At 40.8% G+C, this 25888-nt stretch overlaps 1 protein-coding gene and 1 non-coding gene across 2 annotated transcripts in view; both read left to right on the plus strand.

Moving 5' to 3' along the window:
• The window catches only part of MTHFD1L (methylenetetrahydrofolate dehydrogenase (NADP+ dependent) 1 like), a 186577-nt gene that overhangs the window by 79642 nt on the left and 81047 nt on the right, over window positions 1–25888 (plus strand). The window contains exon 20 of the mRNA XM_045544570.1: window positions 569–680. Coding sequence (XP_045400526.1) covers window positions 569–680 — 112 coding nt within the window. The remainder of the gene's footprint in view (window positions 1–568; window positions 681–25888) is intronic.
• LOC123633729 lies at window positions 16058–16119 on the plus strand. Its single transcript, XR_006733743.1, has one exon. It is a non-coding gene; the product is annotated as a U7 small nuclear RNA (small nuclear RNA).

Here is a 25888-nt window from a genome sequence, read left to right on the forward strand (position 1 = left end):
ACTTTCTTACTAAAATAAAAACAGTCTATAAACTTAGGTATTATGTAGTTGGCCTTCTATGACATCCACAATTTATTAATTGTCTTGATTTTTATGCTTACTTTTGATTTTCTTGAATCGACTAATTTCTTAATTAAAAAAAAATAAATACACCTCTTAGCACATCACAGTCTAATTCCATTCTTTTCAAAAATATAATGCAGAGCAAAATGAAAGTAGGTAAATAGTTTATTTCCTGGTCACTGAGGCAGCTAATACAATGGCTTATCAAAATTATAGAAGGAAAGGACTGTATTCTTATAGCTTTTTCTCACTGGCTCATCATTAAATGTAGAATGATACTGTTCCAGAATATATAGGGAATTTATTCCTTTGATCAAGTCAGGGTGTTTTAACCCTCTTTTAAAGATTTGGCGCATTAAATATATGGTATTAATGAAAGCAGAGTGACTTGGATGAGTCTTTAAACACCCTACACTCCTTCCCACCTTGTTTGGCACAAATCGATCTTGGTATCTGTGCTTCCATGAGTCTTTTGGGATTTTGACTTGTTCTTCTGCTTCTCTAGGGAACACCTGTATTTGTGCACGCTGGCCCCTTTGCGAACATTGCTCATGGCAACTCTTCAGTGTTGGCTGATAAAATTGCCCTGAAACTGGTTGGTGAAGAAGGATTTGTGGGTAAGTCATTTCTTTTAAATTTAGTCATTGCAGAATATTGAAGAAATTGAAAAAATGATGGCTGGACTAAAGTGATATCCATACTGACGTGAAATGCATTCTTTTAGACGCCCCCTTTTGCTAGATGGTCTCAGTATTGGAAAAGCCCTAAGGTCTGACCTATACCAGTGAACTTATGTTGTGGTTGAACCATAGATTCTGATGTTGAGTACATATGGGTTTGAATATAAGCTCTGACACTTTACAGCTGTGACCTTGGACACATTTTAATTACTACTGGCCTCAGTTTTCTCATGTGTAAAATTGTGATTACAATATTGTATCAAACCTTATAGGGTTATCATGAAAACCAAATGAGATTATTTAGTCACTCAGCAAGCATTTATTGAGAATCTACCATATACAAGGCATGCTACTCAGATCTAGGGATATAGCAGTAAGTAAAACAGACCTAGCCCAGCTGGGCAGTTAGGTGTGCCTGTTGTCCCAGGCACTCTGGGGGCTGAGGCAGGAGGATTGCTTGAGCCCTGAGTTCAAGTCCAGCCTGGGCAACATAGCGAGACCTCATCTCTATTTAAAAAAAAATTGAAAACAAAGAAGTAGACCTAGTCCCTGCCCTCATGGAGTATACTATCTAATGGATACATAGTTTAATAGGAGAAAGTGTTCGTTAAATGTTAGCCATTATTACTCTTATTGTGTAGTACTAATAACTTGAAATGAAATCAGGTTTCTCCTTGTTTTTGTGAACTAATGGAGGTGAGATTCCCAACCAATAGACTTCAAAATTGTAATTGGTAGGACTTTACACCTTTTGCGGCTGTTGAGCTCTTCATAGAACCCACTCCCCTTTGGCTTTTGTTGCATATTCCAACCAGAGAGAAGGGGCAACCGACATAGAGTCTGCTCAGTCCTTGCCAGCCCCAACCTCACCCACAATATTAAGGCTGCAAGGCAACAAACAACAAAAAACCCAAAGCACGGGCATTCACAGAAGAGCACCTTAATTTGGCATATGAGGGATTACACTGGCAGATTTCACATGCTAATCGATAAATTCCATTAACCACATATATGCCTGTAATCAGGGACTGCAATGTCTTCTTTCACACTTACCAGCAGCCTCGAATCAAACTCAGAAGTGAGTTATATTTTCTAGAAAAGAGTGTGCTACAAAAGTGAACTTAGCCCTGCGCTTTTATGCTCAAACATCACAAAGTTCATTCAGTGTTACTGAGACTCTTATAAGAATTCCTTACAGACAGGTAGTCAGGATCAAATGAGGATTTATGTAGTTCATTCCCCAAAGGTCTGCATTCTCCAGCTCTCAAGTACTTTGCTGCTTCAGTACCAAATCCACTACGAGAGCGGCTAGACGTGCTGTCTAAGTATTTGCTCAATTGATCGCTGCATAATTGTAGAGCTAATGGACAAGGAGGCTGGGTCAGGGCAGGCACTGAAAAGTTGGGTACTTAAGTGAAGTGGTGGTTCTGATATATCAGCTCTGCAAATAGAGGAGCTTCTAAAGGAAGGCACTCTATTTTATGCTGAGAGAGCTCTCTGCCTCTATAGCCATCCTTACTTTGTCAAACATATATTTATAGAATATGTGTTATCATGGCAAAATATTTTTAAAGGTATAAGCCGATGATGTATGCAAAATAATCTCGATCTTTATATGACCTTGCATAAGCCATTAGTCTCACTGGGTGTGTTCCCTATGGACATTCTCATCTGGAAATGACAAGTTGGACCACATGAGGAGCTGGGTTTGGAAGGGAAGGCATGAATCTAGACTTAGAAGCTGTGGGATCAGAGCCCTAACTGGTAGTGTGACCTGAAGCAAGTTCCTTAATTTCTCTAGGGCTTGATTTCCTCTTTTGATAAAAGAACACCTGTGTGACAGTACTTTAATGAGTAGTATCAAATGAGAATGTACGTGGTACAGCATAGAGAACCATGCACATGTCAGCAATTATGCTAATTATTCCTATGATCCTTTCCAGTCTAAGAGGCTGTGAGTGGGGCGATTTCCGTGACAATGAAATCTGCCTACTGCCCCAGGGATTAGAGGTTCTGGCTCTCAGCTCCTTTCAAGTCATATAACCTTAGGCAGGTTAGCCCTTCTCTGCTTCAGTTTCCCTACCTGGAAAACAGGGCTTTTGAAAGGACTTGCCTCATAGGTTTGAAATTAGGGTTAAATGAGATCATGGGCATTAAATCCTGGCACCCGAGACCTGTTGATATATGGCTAATGAAGGTTAAATTTCCTTCTTTTAATTTAGTTTATTTTTTTGGATCATGATTTCATTTTTTAATTATTGTAAAACACATATAAAATTTACCTTCTTAACCATTTGTCAGCGTACAGTTCAGTATGTTCACATTGTCATGCAGCCAGCCTCCAGAACTCTTTTCTTCTTGCAAAAGCCCAAATCCTGTGCCCATTAAACAGTCCCCATCCTCTCCCCCCAGCAACCACCATTCTACTTTCTGTCTCTATGAATTTGACTCCTTTAGGTGTGTGTACCCCATGTGAGCGGAATCACGTAGCATTTGTCCTTCTGTGAGTGACTTATTTCAAGTAGCATCATGTCCTCAAAGTTGATCCATGTTGTAGCATGTGTCAGAATTTCCTTCCTTTTTAAGGCTGAATAACATTGCACTGTATGCATATACCACGCTTTGTTTATCCATTCATCCATCGGTGGACATTTGAGTTGCTTCTACCTTTTGTCTATTGTGAATAATGTTGCTATGAACATAGGTGTACAAATACCTCCTTGTATGTTACTTTTAATGTACAGAAGTCATGCTCTATTGTGTACAAATATGTGACAGGCAATGACTGATATACATAAATATGTACAGACTGTAGGACTCTGGCCCTGTAGCATTAAACTCTCAGAAAGGTGCTGTATGGATGCTGTAGCTCCATTTGAATGTTGACGGCAAAGCCCCCAAACTGGACAGCGGGGACAGGGCACAGCCAGGAGATGACATTCTTCCTCCCGTTGCCTGCTGCAGCCTGCTCTGTGGGGCTGTTCGTTCCCTGCCCTGTGAAGTTTATGGTAGCTCCCTCCCTCTCACTCTCAGTTAATATCTGGTCCCTCTAAAATATATATTTTTTAATTCCTTGGGATACTTTCAGTGACAAGAATAGCCCCCTTTTAATAAAAAATGTGTGTCTGGTCTTACATAAAAATCAAAAACTTCAAATTTCATTCCGCTTTGAGCTCCTCCCCTCCCCTATCTTGGGCCTCCTCTGGTGAAGAATGGGGAGGGGACAGTGGTTTCTTCTCTGTACCCTAGTCTTGCACTTAGCCTGGCCCTGGCCCCCATCCCTGGGGTTGATGCTTTGGTGTGTGATGTGACCTTGGAGCCTCTTACAGCTGAAGTCCTCACCTGCTTGGGCAGAAGCGCCTGGGTGGTATCACTGTTAGACAATCCTACCGCCTGTTCCACACCTGGTCTCCAGGCACCACCGACCTTTGACCTCTGGCCAGGGACATGTATTGAGCCATTCCAGCTGGTCTTCTGAAGCCTTGCTCACTGGCTTGAGAAAAGAGGGAAGCAGCTCTGAACCCTTCCCATGGGGTGGTGGGAAGGGAGTTGGATTTGGCCCACCCATAACTTTCTTTGAAGAAATCCTTCCCCAGGTTCTAACCTTTTGAAACCTCAAGGTGACTGTTGGGCTAAGGGATACAAAATCTATTTTCAGACAGATTCTTTGCAAATCCTGCTGGGTCGGCCAGCATCATCCTTTGGCATGTGAGCAATCCACACTGTTTTGTGGCCTGAAACAAAAGTGTGACAAAAAGAACTACATTTTAACATCCTTTCCCAGAAGTTAAATGCAGTAGGCATAAGGTTTACCTGAAGTCTCAGGAAGAATTTATGCTAAAAAAACTGTTGTTTGTAGGAGACTGTCTTTATCACCTCGTACTAGGGAAGGACCTCCTAAGATATAAAAGCTCAAACCCGAAACAGAAAAAGATTGATAATTTGGGCTACATTAAAAAGTAAACTATGTCGGGATAAAAGATACAAGATTAAAAGATAAGTGACAGATTGGGAGAAAACATTTGTCAAGGTAATAGACAAATCACTGGCATTCAGAATATATAAAACACCAAGGACTGCAGACTGATAGAGAAAGATAAATCATTCAGTCGAAAAACAGGCAAAGGATTTTAAAAAGTAATTCTCAGAAAAAGTAAAAAGAGGTTTCAGATGACCTGTCTACAACATACGGTCACATTTTACAAAGAATTTCCAGGTAAAACTGAAAATGAACAAATGATCTGGCAATTTCAGTTCTATGTATACCCTGGAAGAGAAGGAATTGAAAATATATGAAAGTCCTGTGAAATAATTTAGTTGACGACACATTTACTGCACTACTGCTCTGTGTCAGGGAGCTGGGAATCGAAGACGAGCAGGACCCAGTCTTACTCCCCAGTAATCTGTGATGCGGGAGCCAAGAACCTCAGTGGTGAGTACAGTGCACTTGAGAGATTAAGTATTATATCAGTTAACTAAGAACCTTGAGAGATGGTGGGCGTCACTTAGAATTTTCTTCATATTACTGGGGTTGCTGAGGTACCTTTAGTCTAATATTTTGTTCTTACAAAAAGCAAACACAAGGAAGGGTTATTTTGTCTACTGTGAGTAATTTGTCCAAGGTAATGGAATCAATAGTCCATTTAGACTTAAAACAGAGTGATGTTTATTTAATTAATTGCATGAATTTGTCATACTAGAGCAAAACACTTCATGAGAATTTTTGAAAAAGTGCTGCGGTCACCACGATGGCTGTTTCTCCCGTTACTCAACAGTCCTCGTGGGAGTCCACCCAACTTCCATTTACTGCTGTAAAGGCAAACATTTATTTGGCATCAATCCCTAACCGTGTTGTTTAAAAAAAGGAAAAAAGAAAGGAAAAAACAATATTGAGTTCCTGTTTTTTTTTTTTTTTATCTCATATGTAAACTATGTGTAGGGATTTCAAAGTTACACGTGAACTTTGGATTTTTAAAATTTGTTTTCTGTTCTCTTGGTTGGTTTTGATTCCAGTTTTCAGATAAAGACCTGGCCTTTGCCGGGGAGTGCAGAGAACACTTGTATATATTCTTACAGCCGGGGGTCCTTCACAGAGGGTCACCAGCCGCCAGGGGATCTATGGATAGACTCGGATCTACAAATCCCTCTGGTAATTAAATGCAGACTTATACATACGGGTATATATGCCTTTAAAAAAAAACTGGAGAGAGGCTTTACAATTCTCGTTGAATTCTCAAAGGGGACCATGGCTCAAGAAAGATGTGTGGGTGTCCATCTCAGAGCCTCATGGGTATTGTTTAACCTTCTTCACTGTACTGTGATCTCTGCTCAGATGGGGCTCGATGTTCCATCCAGGTCGCTCTCTGCAGAGAATCACACAGGTGCTTCCTGGGTTCATGAGCAGAAACACACTCGCAGCAGAAGAGAAATACGAGACCACTACCCAATTAAGACATGCAATGATCCTGGCCTGCAACATTTCAGGATTAGGATTTAGAGATCCGAAGGAATGGCCATCACAGTTCCAAGACAAACTGAGGAGGATTGGGAAACAAAGCCCAGCTAATATTTTCATCATAAATGCCCCCATTTTCTAAGCCATTCCTGAGCGTCAGACCTGCGCCGAGGCTGTCATATACATTCTCACGAATACTCACGACAGTTTCGTAGGGTCAGTGTTATTATCCTCGTCCTACAGACTATGTGGCGGGAGCTTAGCAAGATTATGACACCTGTCCACGATCGCCCAGACAGTGAGTGACAGAAGATGTAATCTGAGGGCCCCTCTCTCCAAAGCCTGTGGATGGTCAGTCGGCTCTTCTGCCTTCGGGGATTTTCTCAACTCTCTTTACCTGGCTCCACCCAGTCCCGTTTCAAACAGTTTCAGATGACCTGTCTACAGCAGAGGGTCACATTTTACAAAGAGTACCAATATGAGTGTATCGTGCCAATGTATCATAATATGTGCTGACAGTGATGGATTGCTTTTGTTTTGTTTTGCTTTTCTCCCTCCTACTTTTCACATTTCTTCCTCCCTAGTAGATTGCTGATTAAAGGTGACTTCATTGAGGCCCACTCTGTCTTCTTGCTGCTGCCTTCAGCCCATGTCCTTTGGGGACAGTTTTAAATCTTATGTCTTGGGCTTCAGAGGTCTCTGCTGGTGGCTACACCCAGCTACTGGCTTGTTCTCTGTTTCCATTTTTATTGCTATGAGATTTTAAATATTCCTTCATTTTGGTAGAAGAAAACCAGGCCAAACTAAACATTCCTATGATTTCATCCACCCTTAAAAAAAAAAAAAATCTGACGTTGAGTGGCCCTCCGCTTCTAAGCTGTAGCTCTCCCAGGCCGCACCCTGTGTACATTATTTAAAACCACTGATCTCAGCCTGGGCTCTGATTCTATTAAGATACTCCCAATTTCCCCCTTTAGTGACGGTATTCTTAATTCAATCAAGGATAAGAAGTGCCGTGTTATTGGAGACCCTGGCCGAAGGTCATGTGCTAACTCAGGAAATCTCGGGTAGTGTTTTTTAACCCCTGTATTCAGGAAAGCCTAACTGCGAGGGGAGGTTGTTTTGTGTTATTCCTGGAGTTCTGGTTTCTTTTATGTTGCTTGGTGCTGAATCTCATTCCTCCCTCACTCTCTGGACCGGCCTTGGCCTTACCTCACCTTTCTCTTCCCATGTTTTTATATAAAGGAGCCCTCTTTTCTTTCAACAGCCGCTCCTCTGCCCTTGGGGAAAAAAATGAAAAAGTAAAATGTTCTGAGTATGCACTATATGGGAAAATATGCAAATTAATATAACACCCATGTTCCCATCACTCCGCTTCATCAAAACCTTCACTTATTGCTATATGTGCTTTCGTTTTTTTAAAAAGAGATAAGACTTTGGGGACAGTTGAAATTCCTGTGAATTCCTGCTTGATCTCACCTTTTTTTCTGCTTCTCTAGAGGGAAGCACTCTCGTGATGAGGGTTACCATTTCTGGGGTGTGTTTAGATTTTTACCACATATGTATGTGTCTAAGGGGTTCCCAGATCTTCTCTGTTCATGACACCCCTGCTGGATGGCTCTGCGGTGATGTTCATGAAAGCCCAGGCCGAAAGAAATACCTAACATTTCCATTTATTAGGTAGTTAGGTCCAAACAACTGATTGGGTATTTGTGCCCTTAAAACTTAGTAGCTGTCTGAGAACATAATATATAGGAACTCAAAGGAAGAAATAATACTATTAATATTTTGTTCTTAAATAACTACCATACATTATTAATGAGATGTGTGTCCTTGTTGGGCACTGAACAACTAACTTCTCAACCTTTGTAACCAGTCAACACTTCCAACCTCATTTCCTGTTCCACGTCAGCTTTCACATGGAGTTTGCTTTTTACTGAGGCCCCCGCCAAAAATTTTGCTTTGCAAATATATGGTGTCCTTGAAGGGAATGTAGAGCACCGTTGTTGAGACAGTGAATGACCTCAAACTAGTGTATGGTTTGCAGTGTCCAGTGGATGTCGGGTGTTACCATGTTTCCCTGAAAAATTTAAAATATCCCATAGCTCCTGGGAGTTTACTGCCACGCTTCACAGGGACTAAGTGTGTATTTGGGAACCACAGATGTATAGCCTTTTTGTTGTATATTTTATGTGTTTTCAAATTTTCTATATTAATAAATGTTACTGTTTGCATTGTTCTATAACAGGGGTCAGCAAATCTTTCCTGTAAAGGGCAAGATGATAAATATTTTAGGCTTTGTGGGTCATAGGGTCTCTGTCAGAAGTATTCAATTTAGAAAGCATTGGCACAACATAAATTCATAAACTAGCCAATGTTTATGAATGAGTGCAGCTGTGCTCTAATAGATTTTATTTATGGACCCTGACATTTGAATTTCATGTAATTGTCATGTGTGATGAAATACTATTCTTCTGCTATCTTTTTCAAATATTTTAAAATTAAAATTTTTTTTTTCTTTTTTTTCTTTTTTTTCTTTCTTTTTTTTTTTTTTTGAGACAGAGTCTCACTTTGTTGCCCGGGCTAGAGTGAGTGCCGTGGCATCAGCCTAGCTCACAGCAACCTCAAACTCCTGGGCTTAAGCGATCCTACTGCCTCAGCCTCCCGAGTAGCTGGGACTACAGGCATGCACCACCATGCCCGGCTAATTTTTTCTATATATATTTTTAGTTGTCCAGATAATTTATTTCTATTTTTAGTAGAGACGGAGTCTCGCTCAGGCTGGTCTCGAACTCCTGACCTCAAGCGATCCACCCGCCTCGGCCTCCCAGAGTGCTAGGATTACAGGCATGAGCCACCGCGCCCGGCCTAAAATTTAAATTTTTAAAATTTAAAAATATTTTCAAATATTTTTTTAAAAAACGGCAGGCCATACAAGAGGATACTGGATTTGTCCTGTTGGCCATAATTTGCCCACCCCTGCTCTATATTTATAATTTGATCTTTTTATTCAACATTACATTTTTGCATGTACTCATGTAGCTGTGATCAAAGAGTCCTCATTTTACCTGCAATGTAGTCTTCCTTTGTGTGAATATAGCATAGATTTTTATAATCTCCATTGAGGGGCATTTAGATTGTTTCCAGTGTTCTGCTGTTATAAATGATACTGCAGGGAACATTCTTGTACATGTTCTGAGATTAAGTACAAAAGGTTTTCTAGGAACTATGCCTGAGAGTGAGATTTGGGGGATTAAAAGTATGCTTATTTCAATTTAATAGATAAAGCCAAATTCTTTTCCAAAGTCGTACCAAGTTATATTACTACCAATTGTTTGTGAGATTTCTGATTTCTCCACATTCTTCCTAACATTTATTTGTACTGTTAGATTTTTCAGCTTTTGATAATCTGATAGTAGTGAAGTGGTATTTCCTTATAGTTGTGAGGTTAAGCATATTGATGGATGTTTCTGGGCATTTGTGAATTATCTATTTTCTATTGTGTTATGTATCTTTTTCTTAGTAATTTATATAAGCCCTTTATATATTCTGGATATGAATGCTTTGCCATTATGTGCTACAAATTCTTCTCCCCTGTGTGGCTTATCTTTTAAGTACGTTTATTGTACCTCTTCTTGTCTGCCCTTTTTCCTTATGATTTCTGCTTTTGGAGATTATAAGGATAATCTTGTATATTGTCTTATAAATTGTCTCTAGGGTTGAGGCTTTTAGTCATCTTAGAATTTATGTTTGTATATGGTGTCCCTTTTCCTTAATTCATACAATTTGCAAGCTTTTCTTCCTCGGTGATGTGTACAGAGATGGTTGTCAGGCCCAGCCCTAAGAAAAGGGCCATGAAACCTCCATAGATCCAGATCAGCCGGTTGTGCTGCTCTCCTTATCCGGAGTCCTGCACCGTCCAAGGCTGATGCAGGTGGTGGTCAGCTGTTCTTCTAGAAGGGGTTACAAGCATCATCTCTCCCTGACTCTCCCTTGATCTATTGCTGCTGGGCTTTACTCGGGCGGTGGTACATGATCTTTTGGAAAAGTGAACGTCTCTTGTGTTGATTCTGGTAACTATTAGGGTTCAATTCCAAACATTTGTTGTAAAAGGTCCCTTGGAAGTTGGAAAAGCCAGGGTTTAATTTTATGGTCAAACTCTACATTTTCTATTTAATATTTTACAAGATTCTTTGAATTAAATTTCTTTATCTGGCTGGGCGCAGTGGCTCATGCCTGTAATCCTAGCACCCATTTTGAGACCAATATAATGTCGGGTCATTTTCTGCTGTAATACAATGAAAATTGAGATAATGGAGGTGATTTTCTTCAGAGCAGCCAAGCGTATTAGGTTGCAGGTTCCGGTCACCTGGGTTTGAGTTGCTCTGTGTCATGTGCTGGCAGTGACCTTGGGTGGGTCACTTAAACTCTCCCAATCTCTATGTCTTCAGTGCGTATCTCAAGGCTTGTTCTAGGCATGAAGTATTGCTGGGAAAAGGACGGACTCTGATACCCACTGAGCAGTCACTGGGTGCCTGCTACTGTTACCACTTTAAGACCCCGAGGATCTTTACTTGTAAGATAAACCTTCACAAACATAATTCACTCTTTCAAGTGAAGAATATCTGTGTGAGTACACTTTTTAAAATCTTATGTGCGTGTGTGTGTGTGTGTGCGCATGTGTGTGTGTGTGTGTGTGTGTGTGTGTGCATAAATGAAACCCACAGCGCAATTAGAGTTCTGACGATGGGAAACGCTACTGCTGGTGTGTCCTTCTCATACAAAGGCGTCGAGGACCATTATAAATAGAGGTTATCTGAGAAATCTGAGGGGCTCTGATTGTTTAAAAAACCCTCCTCCTTTGGGTTAGGAGAATCCTTCTAGGTAGCCTGGTTTAAAATGCTTCATCGTTACCTGGGAGGAAGCAGGAACCCAGCAGACACTGTTACGTAATGTCACTTCAGTGCCTTTCCCTCTCGCTAAGCCTTCCACTACTCCGGAGTGCAAAGGAGTGAGGAGACTTAAACATGAAAATTGTTGAGAAGCAATGCAGAGAATCTTTGAGTGGCATTAAACATTCAAATTAAAAACATATGGTCTTAAATCTAACTGGCATATTTAACATCTCAAATAGACTCTTGGTGCCAAAAGGGACGCTAATCAAAACTTTAGGGATTTCACTCCTTATTTGGGAAAGGCCATCACTGCCAGGGGGAGAGAAACCAGAGGCAAATACTTTTGAAAAGTAGAGTAGCTAAGTCATTTAGTATGTGTTACTTTTAACCAACCGTTTGGAGTCTGTAGGTCCATATATGTAGCACCTGATTATTACTCTAAATGCATTTACTTTCAGGGAAGTGCTAGTCAATAATGCAGAACTTAACTGGGGAGCTTTTATAAATGTGTTTGCTTTATAATCGATCTTAACTCGGAATACCAGCTAAAGGCCCGAATCAAGGACTTTCACTTAAAAAAAAAAAAACTTCTAAATTAACTTGCATTGTGATATAACTCTTAAATTCCAAATCCCAGGAGCTAAAACTGACCTGTATGTGCTATGCTGTAATAGGCTTACCATCCCAAATCCGTTATGCAGGCAACCAGGCAATAACAAAGCTTTTAATTTTAGTCGTCTTCTTTTCTCGCTACTGAAGTATAAAACAAAAAGCTTCAAATTTGCAAAAATAATGTGGTGTTTTATTGTGTTAGAATCTTCTCTGGTGTGCCTTTTTATTTTTCTTTCTGTCTTGCCTTTTTTTTTTTTTTTTACACCTATTTTTCTTTTTTGAAGATGGGGTCTTGCTGTATTGCCCAGGCTGGACTTGAACTCTGGGGTCAAGCAATCTCTCACCTCAGCTTCCTGAATAGCTGGGACTAAAGGTGCTTGGCCACCATGCCCAGCCTGCTCTTTTCTCTCCTTTTCTTTTTTTAGAGGGAGTCTCTTTCTGTTACCCTGGGTAGAGTGCAGTGGCATCATTGTAGCTCACAGCAACCTCAAACTCCTGGGCTCAAACAGTCCTCCTGCCTCAGCCTCTTGAGTAGCTGGGACTACAGGCTTGCGCCATGATGCCCAGTAAATTTTTCTATTTTTAGAAGAGACGAGTCTCAACTCTTGCTCAGGCTGGTCTCAAACTCTCGAGCTCAAGTGATCTGCCTGCCTCGGCCTCCCAGAGTGCTAGCATTACAGGTGTGAACCACCACTCCCCGCCTGTCCTTTTCATTTAATATTAGGTTCCTAAGATTCATTCTAGTACTTGCATCTAGCAATTTATTTATCCACTTTCTTGCCAACAGACATTTAGTTTGTTTCCAGGTGTCATGTTATGACAAACAATGCTATGATGAGTTAACATTTTTGCTCCTATCCCTTGGGACTCTTGTGCAAGAGTTTCACCTGGGAAAAATTTAATTATGATTGGTAACATACTACAGATGCGCAATACAAAACAGTTTCAAAAATTACTTTCTTTTATTAACGATATGCTCTAATCACAATGGAAGAATCAGATACACTTCATATGTGAAGAAAAAAGATCACATCACCCAAAATGTCTCCATACATAGGTAATGCACATTTTGTTAAAATACTTTTATACTTCTCCTGCGTAAGAGAGTTTCTTGTTAAAAGGTCAGTGATGATCCTATCGCTATGAGTTGCTCAGGCTCTTCCTTTAGCATTATTGTGTGCAGAACGACACATTGACTAGACTGAGCTCTCCTGGTTAGGCATTCTTCCAAACTGGTTCTCCCTCTCCAGCTCCCCACACCCCTGTCGCCCACCATCGGTATTCACTGTGGCTCACATAGGCTGTGCTTGTCTTCCGACTGCATGCCACTTTGTACAAGCCTCTGCTTCTCTCTACTACTTTGTGTATTTGTTCTCCTCTCCAATGCTCTGATGGTCAGTTCTTACTCTTCATCCTGCTCAGCCTTTAGCTACATGTAACAGGGCTTCCTCCTCTATAAAGCACTTTCTAGATGTCAGCCCCTCCCAGCTCTCCTCTTCTGGATACGTTTGCTAAAAACCTCGGAGTCATTCTTGCCCCCTCTTCTATATCCACACTCCGTCATCAGTTCAGGATATCTATGATCCAACCACCACTCCTGACCCATGACACCCCTGCCTGGTCCAGGTCTGCCTGGGCTTTGTAACAGTCAGCCCCACCCCACCCTGACCACTGACTATTTCCATGAAGCCACCAGAGCAGCCCTTCCAAAGCCTAAGTCAGATCACATCCCACCTCTGCTCAAACTTCGCAGTGTTTTCCATGGCACAGAATAAACCCAAGCTGCTCTTCCCCCTTCCTTCCTCTCTGATCTCATCTCATGCTGCCCTGCCGTCCACTCATTCTGCTTAGCACCTGGCTTGGGTCCACAGGGCCTTCTTCCCGGTCAGGGCCTTTGCACAGTCTCCGTGTACTTCCCAAAGCTCCGTCATACTTTGCGGGTTGCTGCCAGCTTCATCCAGGTCCCTGCTTGCATATCAGAGATGCCTTCTGTGCACATTCTAGCAGACAGAGCACCCCCACCTCCCCGGCACCCTTGCCCTCCCCACTGTTGGCTTCGTCAGACATGGTGTTTGAGCCCTGTCTCTCCGCTAGAATATAAATCCACTCCAGACTGGCACATTGTCCTTTGGGTCCCTGCTGTATCCCCAGCTTCTAGAACAGTGCTTGGCCCTGGGTAAGCTCTGAGTAAATATCTGATGAGCCACCCACCAGATCAAATAACTTTGCAGAGGTGCAGAGCAGTAAATAAGTTTTTCACTTCAGAAGTATCAGAATTATAAACTGGGCACAGTGGCTCACATCTGTGATACTAGCGCTCTGGGAGGCCAAGGCCAGAGGATCACTTCAGCTCAGGAGTTTAAGATCAGCCTGAGCAAGAGCGAGACCCCATCTCTACTAAAAATAGGAAAATTAGCCAGGTGTGGTGGTACATGCCTGTAGTCCCAGCTACTCAGGAAGCTGAGGCAGGAGGCTTGCCTCAGCCCAAGAGTTTGAGGTTGCAGTGAGCTGTGATGTCACTGCACTCTGCCCAGGGTGACAGAGTGAGACTCTGTCTCAGGAATATATATATATCAGAATTATAAACATGGGTTCTAGGACCAGCCAGGTTCAAATCCTAGCTCTGATCCTTGTCAGTTCTGTGTTTATGAACAAATTATGCAGCTTGCGTATTTATTCTCAAACTTAGCGGGCCCAGTGCCCTCTTTATATAACAAATACTTCATTATTCTGAAATGAAACCTATATGTAACATAACCTTCTATATATAACTTCCAAAAACAATATAATGTATTAATTGTGATATAAAAGCATTTTGTGATAGTATGCTACATATTTCAATCTCTATTAACTGGAAGACATTTCGACTACATGGAAGATACTGTGAGTGGTCAGGTGCTTGCACATATACCGGAATCAGTGGGGAGGACAGCCACAAATGCAGAAGGATCACGTGTGTTGCTGGCAACTCAAATGTCACCAGTGGTTATTGGCAGTGAGGATGCAATTTTCTGAAAAAGCAAACAATTCTTGGCAAAGTTCCAAAGAAAACAAAGTCTAATCTACCCTCAGTGTTTACTGTTGTGTGCATTCCTTAAGAATTCGGTACATGTTGATCTCTTGAAAAAAACAGTTTGTGTTTTACGTAAGACAGATTGGGGGGAAGGGTTGTAGGTTCCTAAAATCATAAACAGGTTTCTCAACTAAGAGAACGTCTGGTGGGGCGTGGGGCAAGTCTTTGTGGGACTGTCTTCTGCATAAGAAGTCCAGCATGCCTGGTGGCTCCCAATCTCTGACCACCGTACATACCCCCACGGGTGGTACCCCCTCCATAGGGGTCTGTCCACCCTCCCATGCCCCAGTTCTCTCATCTGCAAAGCTACGAAAAGTGATATGACCTAACATCCAAGGCCGTGTGAGGATGACAGATATGACTCAGATAAAGTATGTGGTGCAGCTCCAGGCACGGATAGATCTTTGCTAACGGTAACAAGAGTTTGCCTCCTTCCTGGAGGACCTGCCGCGTGCTGAGCACCCTGCTAGGTGCTTTATATGTGGTGACTCATTTAATGGTTACAACAACTTCAGGAGGTAGTTATCAGAACTAGCCCCGTAGTACAAATGAGAAAATCGACCATCAGAGCGAGTTAGCAGTCAGTTGGCTCAAAGGCAAACAGGTAGTGCGAAGGGAGCAGGGGTTTATTTGAACCGAAGCCTTCAGCCCCAGAGCCTTTGCTGTACCACTGTGCTTTGCCATTGGTTGCATAATATCGTCACATAGCCCTGTGCACAGCACAAAACAGGCACTAAGTAAATGTTTGTTGAATGAAAAACTAATAATACACTTCAGGTAACTAAATGACTTATCCTACTGGTAAACCTGCCTGAATGGCCACTTGGCTTTTTATGGTGAACATTGATAGAGCTGCCATGTGGTTTGTTGAAGCAGTAATTAAATAAATGAATTAAACGTGATTAAATTTAAAAAGTAAGCGTTTTGCGAGGAGTTTTGAACTTTAGGAATATCTAACCCAACCTTGACTGTTTCTTTATGTGCTATAAAATGCAAATTTATTTTCAGTAAGATAGCCCTTCCCAGCTTATGATTTATAAATATTATAAATAATGTGCTTAGAATGTAGTTCTGCTTATCATCACACAATGGAGTTAAAATAAGACCCTTGTCAAAACACTGTCATGCATAGATTAGTGCTATGGAAGCTAACCTAAAATGATTTTAAAATGTGATCCAGAGGTTAAACTTAAGTTTTGAAATTCACGAAATGTATACACTTCTTGAGGAATTTTTAAAAAATATCCATTTCATAATAATTTTTAAAATTACATTGTATGAGTGTTACAGCTCTTTTAGAATTGGTCTAGCATGTTTTCCTGTTCTCACTGGAAGACCCACTCCCCATGCAAAAAAAAAAATTTGCATCGTATGACTGCTGTCTTACCTGATATTGACTGAGAACATTCAGGCTGAGGATGCTGAGGAGTCAGGCTACCTCTTCCTTATATAAGCTATAGTTTAGAAAATTGCAGTTATATGAGGTTGTTTTTTAGTTTTTAGCAATGTTTGGTATAATTACAATACTGTGCTCTTCTCATTCAAAGGAAACATAGAACTTTGAACAGGGAATATTGGGAAAGTAGCCATTGCTAAAGGAATGTGTGATTTAGTATATCTTTTTGTGGACCTCTTTAGGCTTTTTGGAGTGGGAAGGGGGAGAAACGTAAATTATTAGGACTTTCTAAAAGTCTCCAGTCACTTGCTAGCTGCACTCATAAAAGTATTGTTTTAGTCATTAATGCTTTTATACAAATAATATCAGTAAAAACCTCCCTAAGATTTAAAAGTACTATGTAAATAACAAAGTGCTTGAGTATCCAGTTCAAAATAAAGCACAGTAAAGAATTAACTTTAGGGATGAAAGAGATAAAGAAAGAAGAATTTAAATGAAATTGAAAAACAAACTAACAAACAGCATCCACAGTAAGTAGTTTAACCCGAAAGGCACACCTAATACGTAAGGAGCACGGCAGGAATGCTTACCATCACCACTGCTATTCATCATTATTCTGGAAGTCCCAGCCAATGGAATAAAGTAAGAACAATAAAAAAACAAACATTGGAAAGGAAGAGATAAATTTATTATTATTTACATACAGAATGATTGTATAACTAGAAAATTCAAAACGGTCAACTGAAAATATATTTTAAGTAATAAAAGTTTTCATTTGCTAGTTGGATGCAATGTAAATACGTAACAGTCAATAGTTATCCTTTATATTAGCGATAAACAGAGACTGTAATGGACAAAAATCCTATTTATACATGTCCCCCAAAATATATTAATAAAATGCCTATGAATAAATTTAACAAGAAATTGGCAGATAGGCTGGGCGTGGTGGCTCACGCCTGTAATCCTAGCCCTCTGGGAGGCTGAGGCGGGTGGATTGCTCCAGGTCAGGAGTTCGAGACCAGCCTGAGCGAGACCCCGTCTCTACTAAAAATAGAAAGTAATTATCTGGCCAACTAAATATATATGTAGAAAAAAATTAGCCGGGCATGGTGGCGCATGCCTGTAGTCCCAGCTACTCGGGAGGCTGAGGCCAGGATTGCTTAAGCCCAGGAGTTTGAGGTTGCTGTGAGCTAGGCTGACGCCATGGCACTCACTCTAGCCTGGGCAACAAAGTGACACTCTGTCTCAAAAAAAAAAAAAAAAAAAAAATTGGCAGATAGAAAGAAACTATGAACTTTTATTGAAAAACAAATAGAAAAACCTGAATAAATGGTAAAACATATAATATACTCTTGAATGGGAATAATCAGTATTAAACTATCACTCTACGCAGTAAATCACGCTTATGTAATCCCAGCACTCTGAGAGACCAAGGTGGGAGGATTGCTTGAGGCCAGGAGTTCAAGACCAGCCTGGGCAGTGTGGGGAGACTCCATGTCTACAAAAAATAACAAATTAGCCAGGCCTGGTGGCATGCACCTGTAGTCCCAGTTACTTCGGAGGCTGAGGCGAGAAGATCATTTCAGCCAAGGAGTTTGAGCTATGATCACACCACTACCCCCTAACCAGGGCCACAGAGCAAGACCCTGTCTCAAAAAAAAAAAAGAAAAGAAAAGAAAAGAAAAGAAGAAGGCATTCCTCTGTAAAACTAATAATAAATTACTACAAAATTACTATACTATATTGTGCCATGCTGTACTATACTGTACTTACTTTAAAAGCTGTGGAGGAAGCTAAATTAGTAAACATTTGTCTAAATTCTACAAGAATAAATTCATGAGGATAAACAAGAAAAAATTTAAAAGAATCATGATGGATGACTTGCCTAATTCTAGATATCAAAATGGGGAAATACTGGCACAATAAAAAGAGGGATAGACAAAAACTGATAGCAGAGGAACAACCTAGAGTGTCATTAAATAGACTTTTTCCATCATATGTAGGAATTAATAATTTGACAAAAGAAGGCATTTTAAATCAGTGGCGAATGGATGGATTGCTGATTAAATGATATTGGGACATTTGACTAATAATTTTAAAATATAAACCTTGTCTTGTATCACAATATACTCAGAATAAAGATAGATTAACTTTTTAATGTCAAAATTAAAACATAAAGCTTCAAGCGAATAGCAAACTAAAATTATAGAATCGGTATGACATCAAAGTTATTGAAAAGAACTGGTAAATATATATGTGACATGGGAAGATAGTCACAATATATAAAGTAAAAAGCCACATTGCAAAAATAATATTTACAATACATTTTCAAATGTTAATAAAATCATGAAATATAAATCTGTTTATTCAATGAAAAGACATAGAAGTAGATCAAGTGATTTTCTTTTTTGAGTCAGAGTCTTGCTCCATCGTCCCAGGTTGAGTGACTACAGGTCCACACCACCACACGGCTAATTTTTCTACTTTTGGTAGAGACGGGGGTCTCGCTCTTGCTCAGGCTGGTCTCGAACTCCTGGCCTCAAGCAATCCTCCTGCCTCGGCCTCCCAGAGTGCTAGGATTACAGACGTGAGCCACCGCACCTGGCCCCAAGGGATTACTTTTATTTACCTGTGGGATATGGTGTCACAGTGATTTTCACTTTATATTTTATGTATCATGGTATGCTGAAATTTTTACAGTGTGTTAATTTTGTACTTTTTTTGTAAAGGAAAAATTGACTTGAAACATCTGAGATAATTTGCCATGGGAAATACGGAGAAATGCACTCTTCTTTGCAGAGTGCAAAGAGCAAGTCGATGAAAAGTGCTGGTAGATTCTGGGAATATTTTAGGGCCTAACATCTGAGGGAGATGAGTTTTAGCATTAGATGAGGTCATATTTTGGAGGGGAATAAATGCTAATCTGAAATGTTATGTTTTCAATGACCGGTGGAGAAAAATCAACAAGTTGTAAATAGTGGCTCCAATGATACTGTCCCAAGAAGATGGCAATGAGGCAAGCCCTGAAGAAGGAGTAAGGTACAACCCAGGAAGAAGGGCAGAGGGGAGAAAGATTCCTGCGTTCAAGGAATCATAAATAGCTCAGCTAGCTCAGAAATAGGGTGAGCAGAAAGACTGGAGTCATATATTCAGTGTCTTTAGAAGGCCCGGATCGTTTTAAATCTGTGAGAACTTGTGAATGATTTTGCAGAGAGTTACTGTTGCCAGGACTGCGCTTTAATATGGTGTTTCTTTTCAACCCTCCATCAGACAAGTCATTGACCTTCCTGAAGTAGAATAAATGAGGGGAAGGAGAAGACAAAGTGTTCTCTATCAGGGCTTCCTGCCCCCACCCCGAAAGGACCCCTTGACGGTTAGAGATGTGCATGCTATACCACCAGCAGTGCCACTCTTGGGTATATCCACACGGCTGGAGCTCTGAAATACAGAGTGCAAAGGCAGATTGTGGAAGTGTATATACAGCTTATTACATTTTCAAAACACCCGACACAATACCATATTCTGTTCATGAATGTGTATGTTTATGTAGAAAAAGTATGAAAACCTGTTGTGCATAAGCACCAAGTTCATTGCAGTTGTGACGGTGGGAAAGGGCAGGGATGCTGGACCAGGAAGGGTGCCTAAGAGATTCAGCCCAGCGGTTCGGCTGCTTTATTTCTCTGAGAAGGGAAAGATCTAAACAACTGTGGCAAAACGTTAATGTTTTTTAGTTGAGGGGCGAGGAGAAGGAAATACGGGTCTATAATTTAGGAGAGAGGCTGAGGCTTGAGCCAAGATTGGCAGCTGTGATTAGTATGTGGTCAAGACTTCACCTTTTTTAGAACTAAATCTGGATGTTAATAGCCATGTGTAGTGGGCCAGGGGCTTTATGTTACTCTCTTGCAGTGGTGGTGGCTTTTATATGTCGCCATCCTCACTCTTGCATTTCCTGTTGGGATGCGTGGTAGAGATGTGGTCAGTAGGTGACCAGGGTAAATCAGGCTGGTTTGAGCCGGGGTGAGACTCTCTGCAAATGGAACTTGGCAACGCGAGCGATGCCACGAGATTTCTCCGTGGTTTCCCTGGTAGTCTCCTTTCCAAGGGCAGTAGGTTCGGCTTATTCTTTCATCAAAAACTCCTTATTCAGCACTGAGATGTTCGGTTATGTTTTAACGAGTTTTTAAATTTTTTCATGTGTTCAAGTGTTTATACACACAAACATTCTGAATTTCAAACACCAGGAATCTGAGTGACTTCTTTTGGTTCCCCCCCCATATTGTTTAGTCCTTTTTTCTTTGTGTCTTATAAAATTGCATAAATGTTTTGGTTAACTGTAGATTGCTTTCACGTTTTTAGCGGCAGGCAACAATTTCATGACATAACTTCTAAAAATATTTAAAACAACTATAAAAATCAGGTTTTTTTCTTCCAAAAAACATTTCTTTGTTTAGCATATACAGAAAGGAGATAAAATTTAGAGTAAAAACAGTTTTTTAAGACAGATGAACATGAAATCCTCCGGAATCCTGCTCATATATATCTTGTGCTCCTCCAAACTGACGTGTGTACTGGTTTCTGCTGTCTTGATTTAATTCCGTGTCTGGAGCTGGTGACCCTCCCTCTCCCAGTTGCCTGCAGTGGCATAGCTTTGGAGTGTCAGGTGAAGAGTGATGGCCACATCTCAGCCTCTGAAAGCTCGGCTCTTCCATAAGCAAAACTTTGAGCAAATCTCCTATCTCTTCTAAATTAGAAATGTAACCTTGACTTCAAGCCCCAGAGCTAATGTTGTATGGAGAAAGAAAACACTGCACAATGTTCCAGTAATATGCAAACTAAAGTGATAAAAATGAAAAATGCTATTATTTTATTTTTCTAAGTAGGCTCTTTTTCACAAATAATCAAGTAGGATTATCTTCACCCACAAAAAACAGCAACAGTGAGAAAAATGACCAAGCTGTAATAGAAGTTTGCTTCTCTCATATAAAAGTTCAGGGTAGGGACTCTGGGCTCATGTAGTAGTTCCTCGATGCAGAATTGTCTTCAGAGCTTGGCATCCACCACGTTGAAGATAAGGCGAGTAGGCAGAGAATTCTGTCCTTGTGAGGGACAGCCCCAAACTGCTCCTCAGGACCCTGTCTCAGAAATTTGCAAGGTAGTTAGGCATAAGGAAACCTTGTTTCTAATGCATATCTTTTGCCAATATAATAAATATAAAAATTAAATATTTCTATGCACTTAGTATTTTCCTATACAATACAATTAATCATATTTTCATCAGCTATTAATACTTCACGCACGTCAGACTCACTCCTGTATGAGGATGCAAGGTCAGGCTGGGGAGGAGGGAGAGGTGGCAAATTGAGAGTTTGTTCTAATTTTTATACTAATAAGAAACATAACAAACTTTAGTCTCAGCTCTTCTTGGGTTTAGAGATGGGGTAGAAGGGGGAGATGACATGAGAATTATTCCGCATTCTTCATTACTTTTTCCCTGTAATATATGTTTGCCTGGACATCTCAAGGACGTCATTCCTCTGTCCAAAGAGTAAAGAGATAACCTGAAACGTAGATTACAGTGAAAATGGTTAAAAGTGCTTGATTTGTTTTCTTCCTTATATCAAATTTTCCAATAATATATCACTAATAATATATTTCTAATAATATATTAATATATATTTTTTCTAAACAGAAGTTATTTTGGAAATAAGCCAAAGAAAAAAATCCGTTCGTCCCTCCTTTTCAAGGCTATTATCTGTGGTTTGAGTTTTTAACAAATGTAAATTTATTAAAAGCTCAAACTTGCCTTTTCGGTGTGTCCTGACCGGTTCTGTAAAGCTGAATCCCTGTACGATCCCGTACCACCGCCCGGGCAGTGGGTTGTCTCATGCTAGTGGCTGCGTCAGACACACTGGAAGGACATGGGAAAAGCATGACAGTGCAGATTGTCCTTGTTTCCATGCCCCAAAATGGCCCGCCTACACCACTGGGGTGTAGCAGCTGCTATGGGCTGAATTTGGAGAACTTGATCAAGTGTCAGCTTACTTCATCTTCCCTGTCACCATTCTTAATGTCAGCAGCAGCAGCAGAGAAGCCACCGGTCTTGCCTTCAGTGTTAGTTCCCTCCTTAGGTGGTGCCTTCTGCACAGATACGCTCCACTGTGTTCCCATCTCTTACATTTGCAGCCGCTTCTCAAACTCCGTGGCTCCCGCGGAGCCTGAGGGCCCCAGGGTCCGAGCAGCCAGCTAGGCTAAGTTAAGCCTCCCTCTGCTCACGAAGACCTAGTCACAAGGCCAACAGATTCACTAGCTGAGCTGGAGAACCTAAGCTAGGGAATTTGGGTCTCCCTGTCCGAGGCAGATGTTTACCCTTTGCACCTGGAAGTAGGTGCGAAGATGCAGCTTCCTCTGATTGCGGAGTCCAGGCAAGCAGTCAGGATCTGAGGGCAACTAGTGACCCCATTCATCTTTGGAAGATCCTGAATGATGTCCTGCTTTCATCCCCTCCATCCCTGAATTAGCCTGCTCTCTAGGGACGTAGAGAGAGCCGAGAAAACAGCCACCTCGGCTCCCAGGGGCATGGCGAGGGTAGAACACTAAATCCCAGACTCCCTCCCTAAGGAGCTGAAGTTGATCTGAAGGGGCTCTTTAACCTTCCACCATGTCACCGGACTCTTACCCACTGTCGCTGGTCTGACCCAGGCATTCTCCTGGGCCCTGGTCCTAGCTCTGTCTGAGCCTCTCTGTTTTCTGCCCTGGGCAGCCCCGAGGGCTCACTTTCCTTCATCCTGACTGAGGGCCAGGACCCTGAGTCTGCTCCAGGGCGGAGGGGGCCACAGCTCAGTGAGCGAAAGGATGAGTGTGTTACCTGTAGAACAATGTGTCCTGAACAAGGGTGTTTGCAGCTATAAGGAAAAACTTGCCAATAGTCTACAAAATAAAGGAAATGGCCAAATTGAGCAGAACTTAACAGGATTCTCTTCACCGCATTTCTTTTTTATGTTACGTTTTTCCTGTCCAGCTCCAGGGCAGTGGATATGAGTCACAGCATCAGAGAGAGTAACATTATAGATATTTTTCTTCATCTTCAGGTTCTGATTGTGCTTTGTGACCCTACATGTAAACACATCCACGCATAACACTGGGATCATTGCTCCGCAGGAGCTGCCTGTTTGTGCCGATACTGAGCAGATTATTCAAGCCAGGCCTGAGTACTCAGTAAATCGACCTGCTTGTTCTCTTCTGGGTCTTTGCAGGAAGAATAAAAATAAAAATAAATTGATCTGCTTGAGAAACACTGGTAGGTCTAGACATGACCAAGAAACTGGCAGGTCTCTCTCTTCAATTCTTAGCTAAGGCATCACGTGAGGCAGATTCTATACCACTGGCTCTTGAATGTTTTAAATGAGATAGAGAGCAGGAATTACATTTTATTTCACACCGTGTGTGTGTAAAAATTGAATCAAATCTTATAAAATGATACTGCTTTTGCTTATTTTGTATGATGTATCCTCATATTTTCTACCCTTTTTTTTTTTTTCTTTTTTAGTGCTGGGTGCAACTCAGTAAACTGATATAATGACAAGCTAGTGGGTCTCTACCACTGGTTTCATGTTTCGCCTGTTTGTATTGAGTTAATATACATTGATTATCTTACAACTTTCAAGTTTAAAATATTTTCCTTCTGTCTGTCTTAATTTCTTCTAATAATCTAAGTTGTCATACCAGGAATGCTGGCACATTGACTTTGTTTTCAGATTCAATAGTCATAGTTTCTCTTGCTGAGTTATGTTAATAGTCCCAGAAAAAGTTATTGCAAGGTTTTTGATACTGTTCTTTCCTGAGAAGTTTTAAAATAAAATGTATTTACCTCTTCATGTTTGTACAGGTTGGGCATCCCAATCCCAAAATCTGAAATTGGAAATGCTCCAAAATCCAAAGCTTTTTGAGCACCGACATGATGTCACAAGAGGAAAATTCCATACCTGACTTCATGTGACGGGTCACAGTCAAAATGCAGGAGAAACTATATGCACAAAAATATTTAAAATATTACATAAAATTACTTTAGGCTGTGCTTATAAGGTGCATATGAAACATAAATGAATTTCATGTTTAGACTTGGGTCCCATCCCCAGGATATCTCCTTATGTATATGCAAATATTCCAAAATCCAAAAAAATTCAAAACGTGTCTTTCTGGTCATGAACATTTTGGATAAGGGATACTCAACCTGTACTTTTTTCCTCCTTGGGTTTGTTTTCATAAACCATTCAATTAAAAATGCTCCATTTCATCTTTCCATTATTTTAGGTTAAGTCATGTTAGTAGCCACGCCTATCAGGATTCGTTACTGTCTCAAGTTAACTTCCCTGTGTCCAGTTCTTAGGAGGTTCCAGAGAGCAGCTCTGCTTCCATGCAGTCATCCAGAATCCCAGTCCTGGGAACACCACTGTTTGCTGGTCATAGTCATGACCTTGTACAAACTGTTCTTGCTCCCTACAAGGATATGGAATTATTTGGGGTTTTTTTGTTTTTGAGACAAGATCTTGCTCTGTTGCTCAGGCTAGAATGCCTTGGCGTCAGCCTAGCTCACAGCAACCTCAAACTCCTGGGCTCAAGCAGTCCTCCTGCCTCAGCCTCCTGAGTAGATAGGATTACAAGTGCAGAACACTACCCCCAGCTAATTTTTCTATTTTTAGTAGAGACAGGGTCTCGCTATTGTCCAGGCTGGTCATAAACTCCTGCCCTCAAGCGATCCTCTCTCCTCAGCCTCCCAAAGTGTGAGAATTACAGGCGTGAGCCACGGAGCCCAGCCCACAGGGAACTATTTGAATATGGATTCATGGATTTAATTCAGTTGGATTTTTTATAAGGGAGCTAAAATAATATATTTATTACATGTATAATTGAATATTATAATTTTAAACATGTATAATTCATAATTTTCATCTAAACTTACCCCCCCAATTAAATTTCACTTTGGTCAAAATCATTTCACAAAACAAGATGATTAATGATGGTTCCAAATAACGTGAACCAGTGTGTATAACTAATTTACTTTGTGGGGGAAGGAAATTATAATTCTGACACCAAAGCCCATCTAAGTGGCATTACCGGTATTTTCAAAGTTTTTATTACCGCCAAAAATACGTCCCCATGTACTTGTGTCCTGTTTACACTGCTCTCCTCTCTTTCCCTTTCCCCAGACATATCCCCAATAACTTCCTCACGCTTGCTACATACACCACTCCCAGTCTTCCCCAACGCGTATGACCCTGGCCATCTCGGAAAGGACAAGGAGGAGGAAGGGTATGTGCTAATATTAATATTGAGGTTTTTACTGGTTTCTGTTAGGTCTACTAATGTGTGTCCAGTTAATTCTATATACCCTATGGAAACGTGACCCTGAGACATTGAATAAAATCAAAGAAGATCGTATATTAAATATATACATCCTTAGGAGCTGAAAGGATTTAGTTTTTAGCAAAATTTCATTGACTTAAGATAAGCTGGAGCCTCAGAGTTAATAAGTTCTAAATCAAGCTCATTTTAAAAATGATTAAAACCCTCACTAGCCCACCTTGAGCTCAAGTTCAGAATTCATGTGCCTCTGTGAATTGGAACTCAGCTATTCCTGCAGACAGCTGCAGTTGAATAGGTATGTTTACACAGGGCAGAAAAGGCTTTCTGAAAAGTCTAGATTCTGTTGCCTCT

Source organism: Lemur catta, chromosome 2 (genome assembly GCF_020740605.2).
Source record: "Lemur catta isolate mLemCat1 chromosome 2, mLemCat1.pri, whole genome shotgun sequence".
Lineage (NCBI taxonomy): Eukaryota > Metazoa > Chordata > Mammalia > Primates > Lemuridae > Lemur > Lemur catta.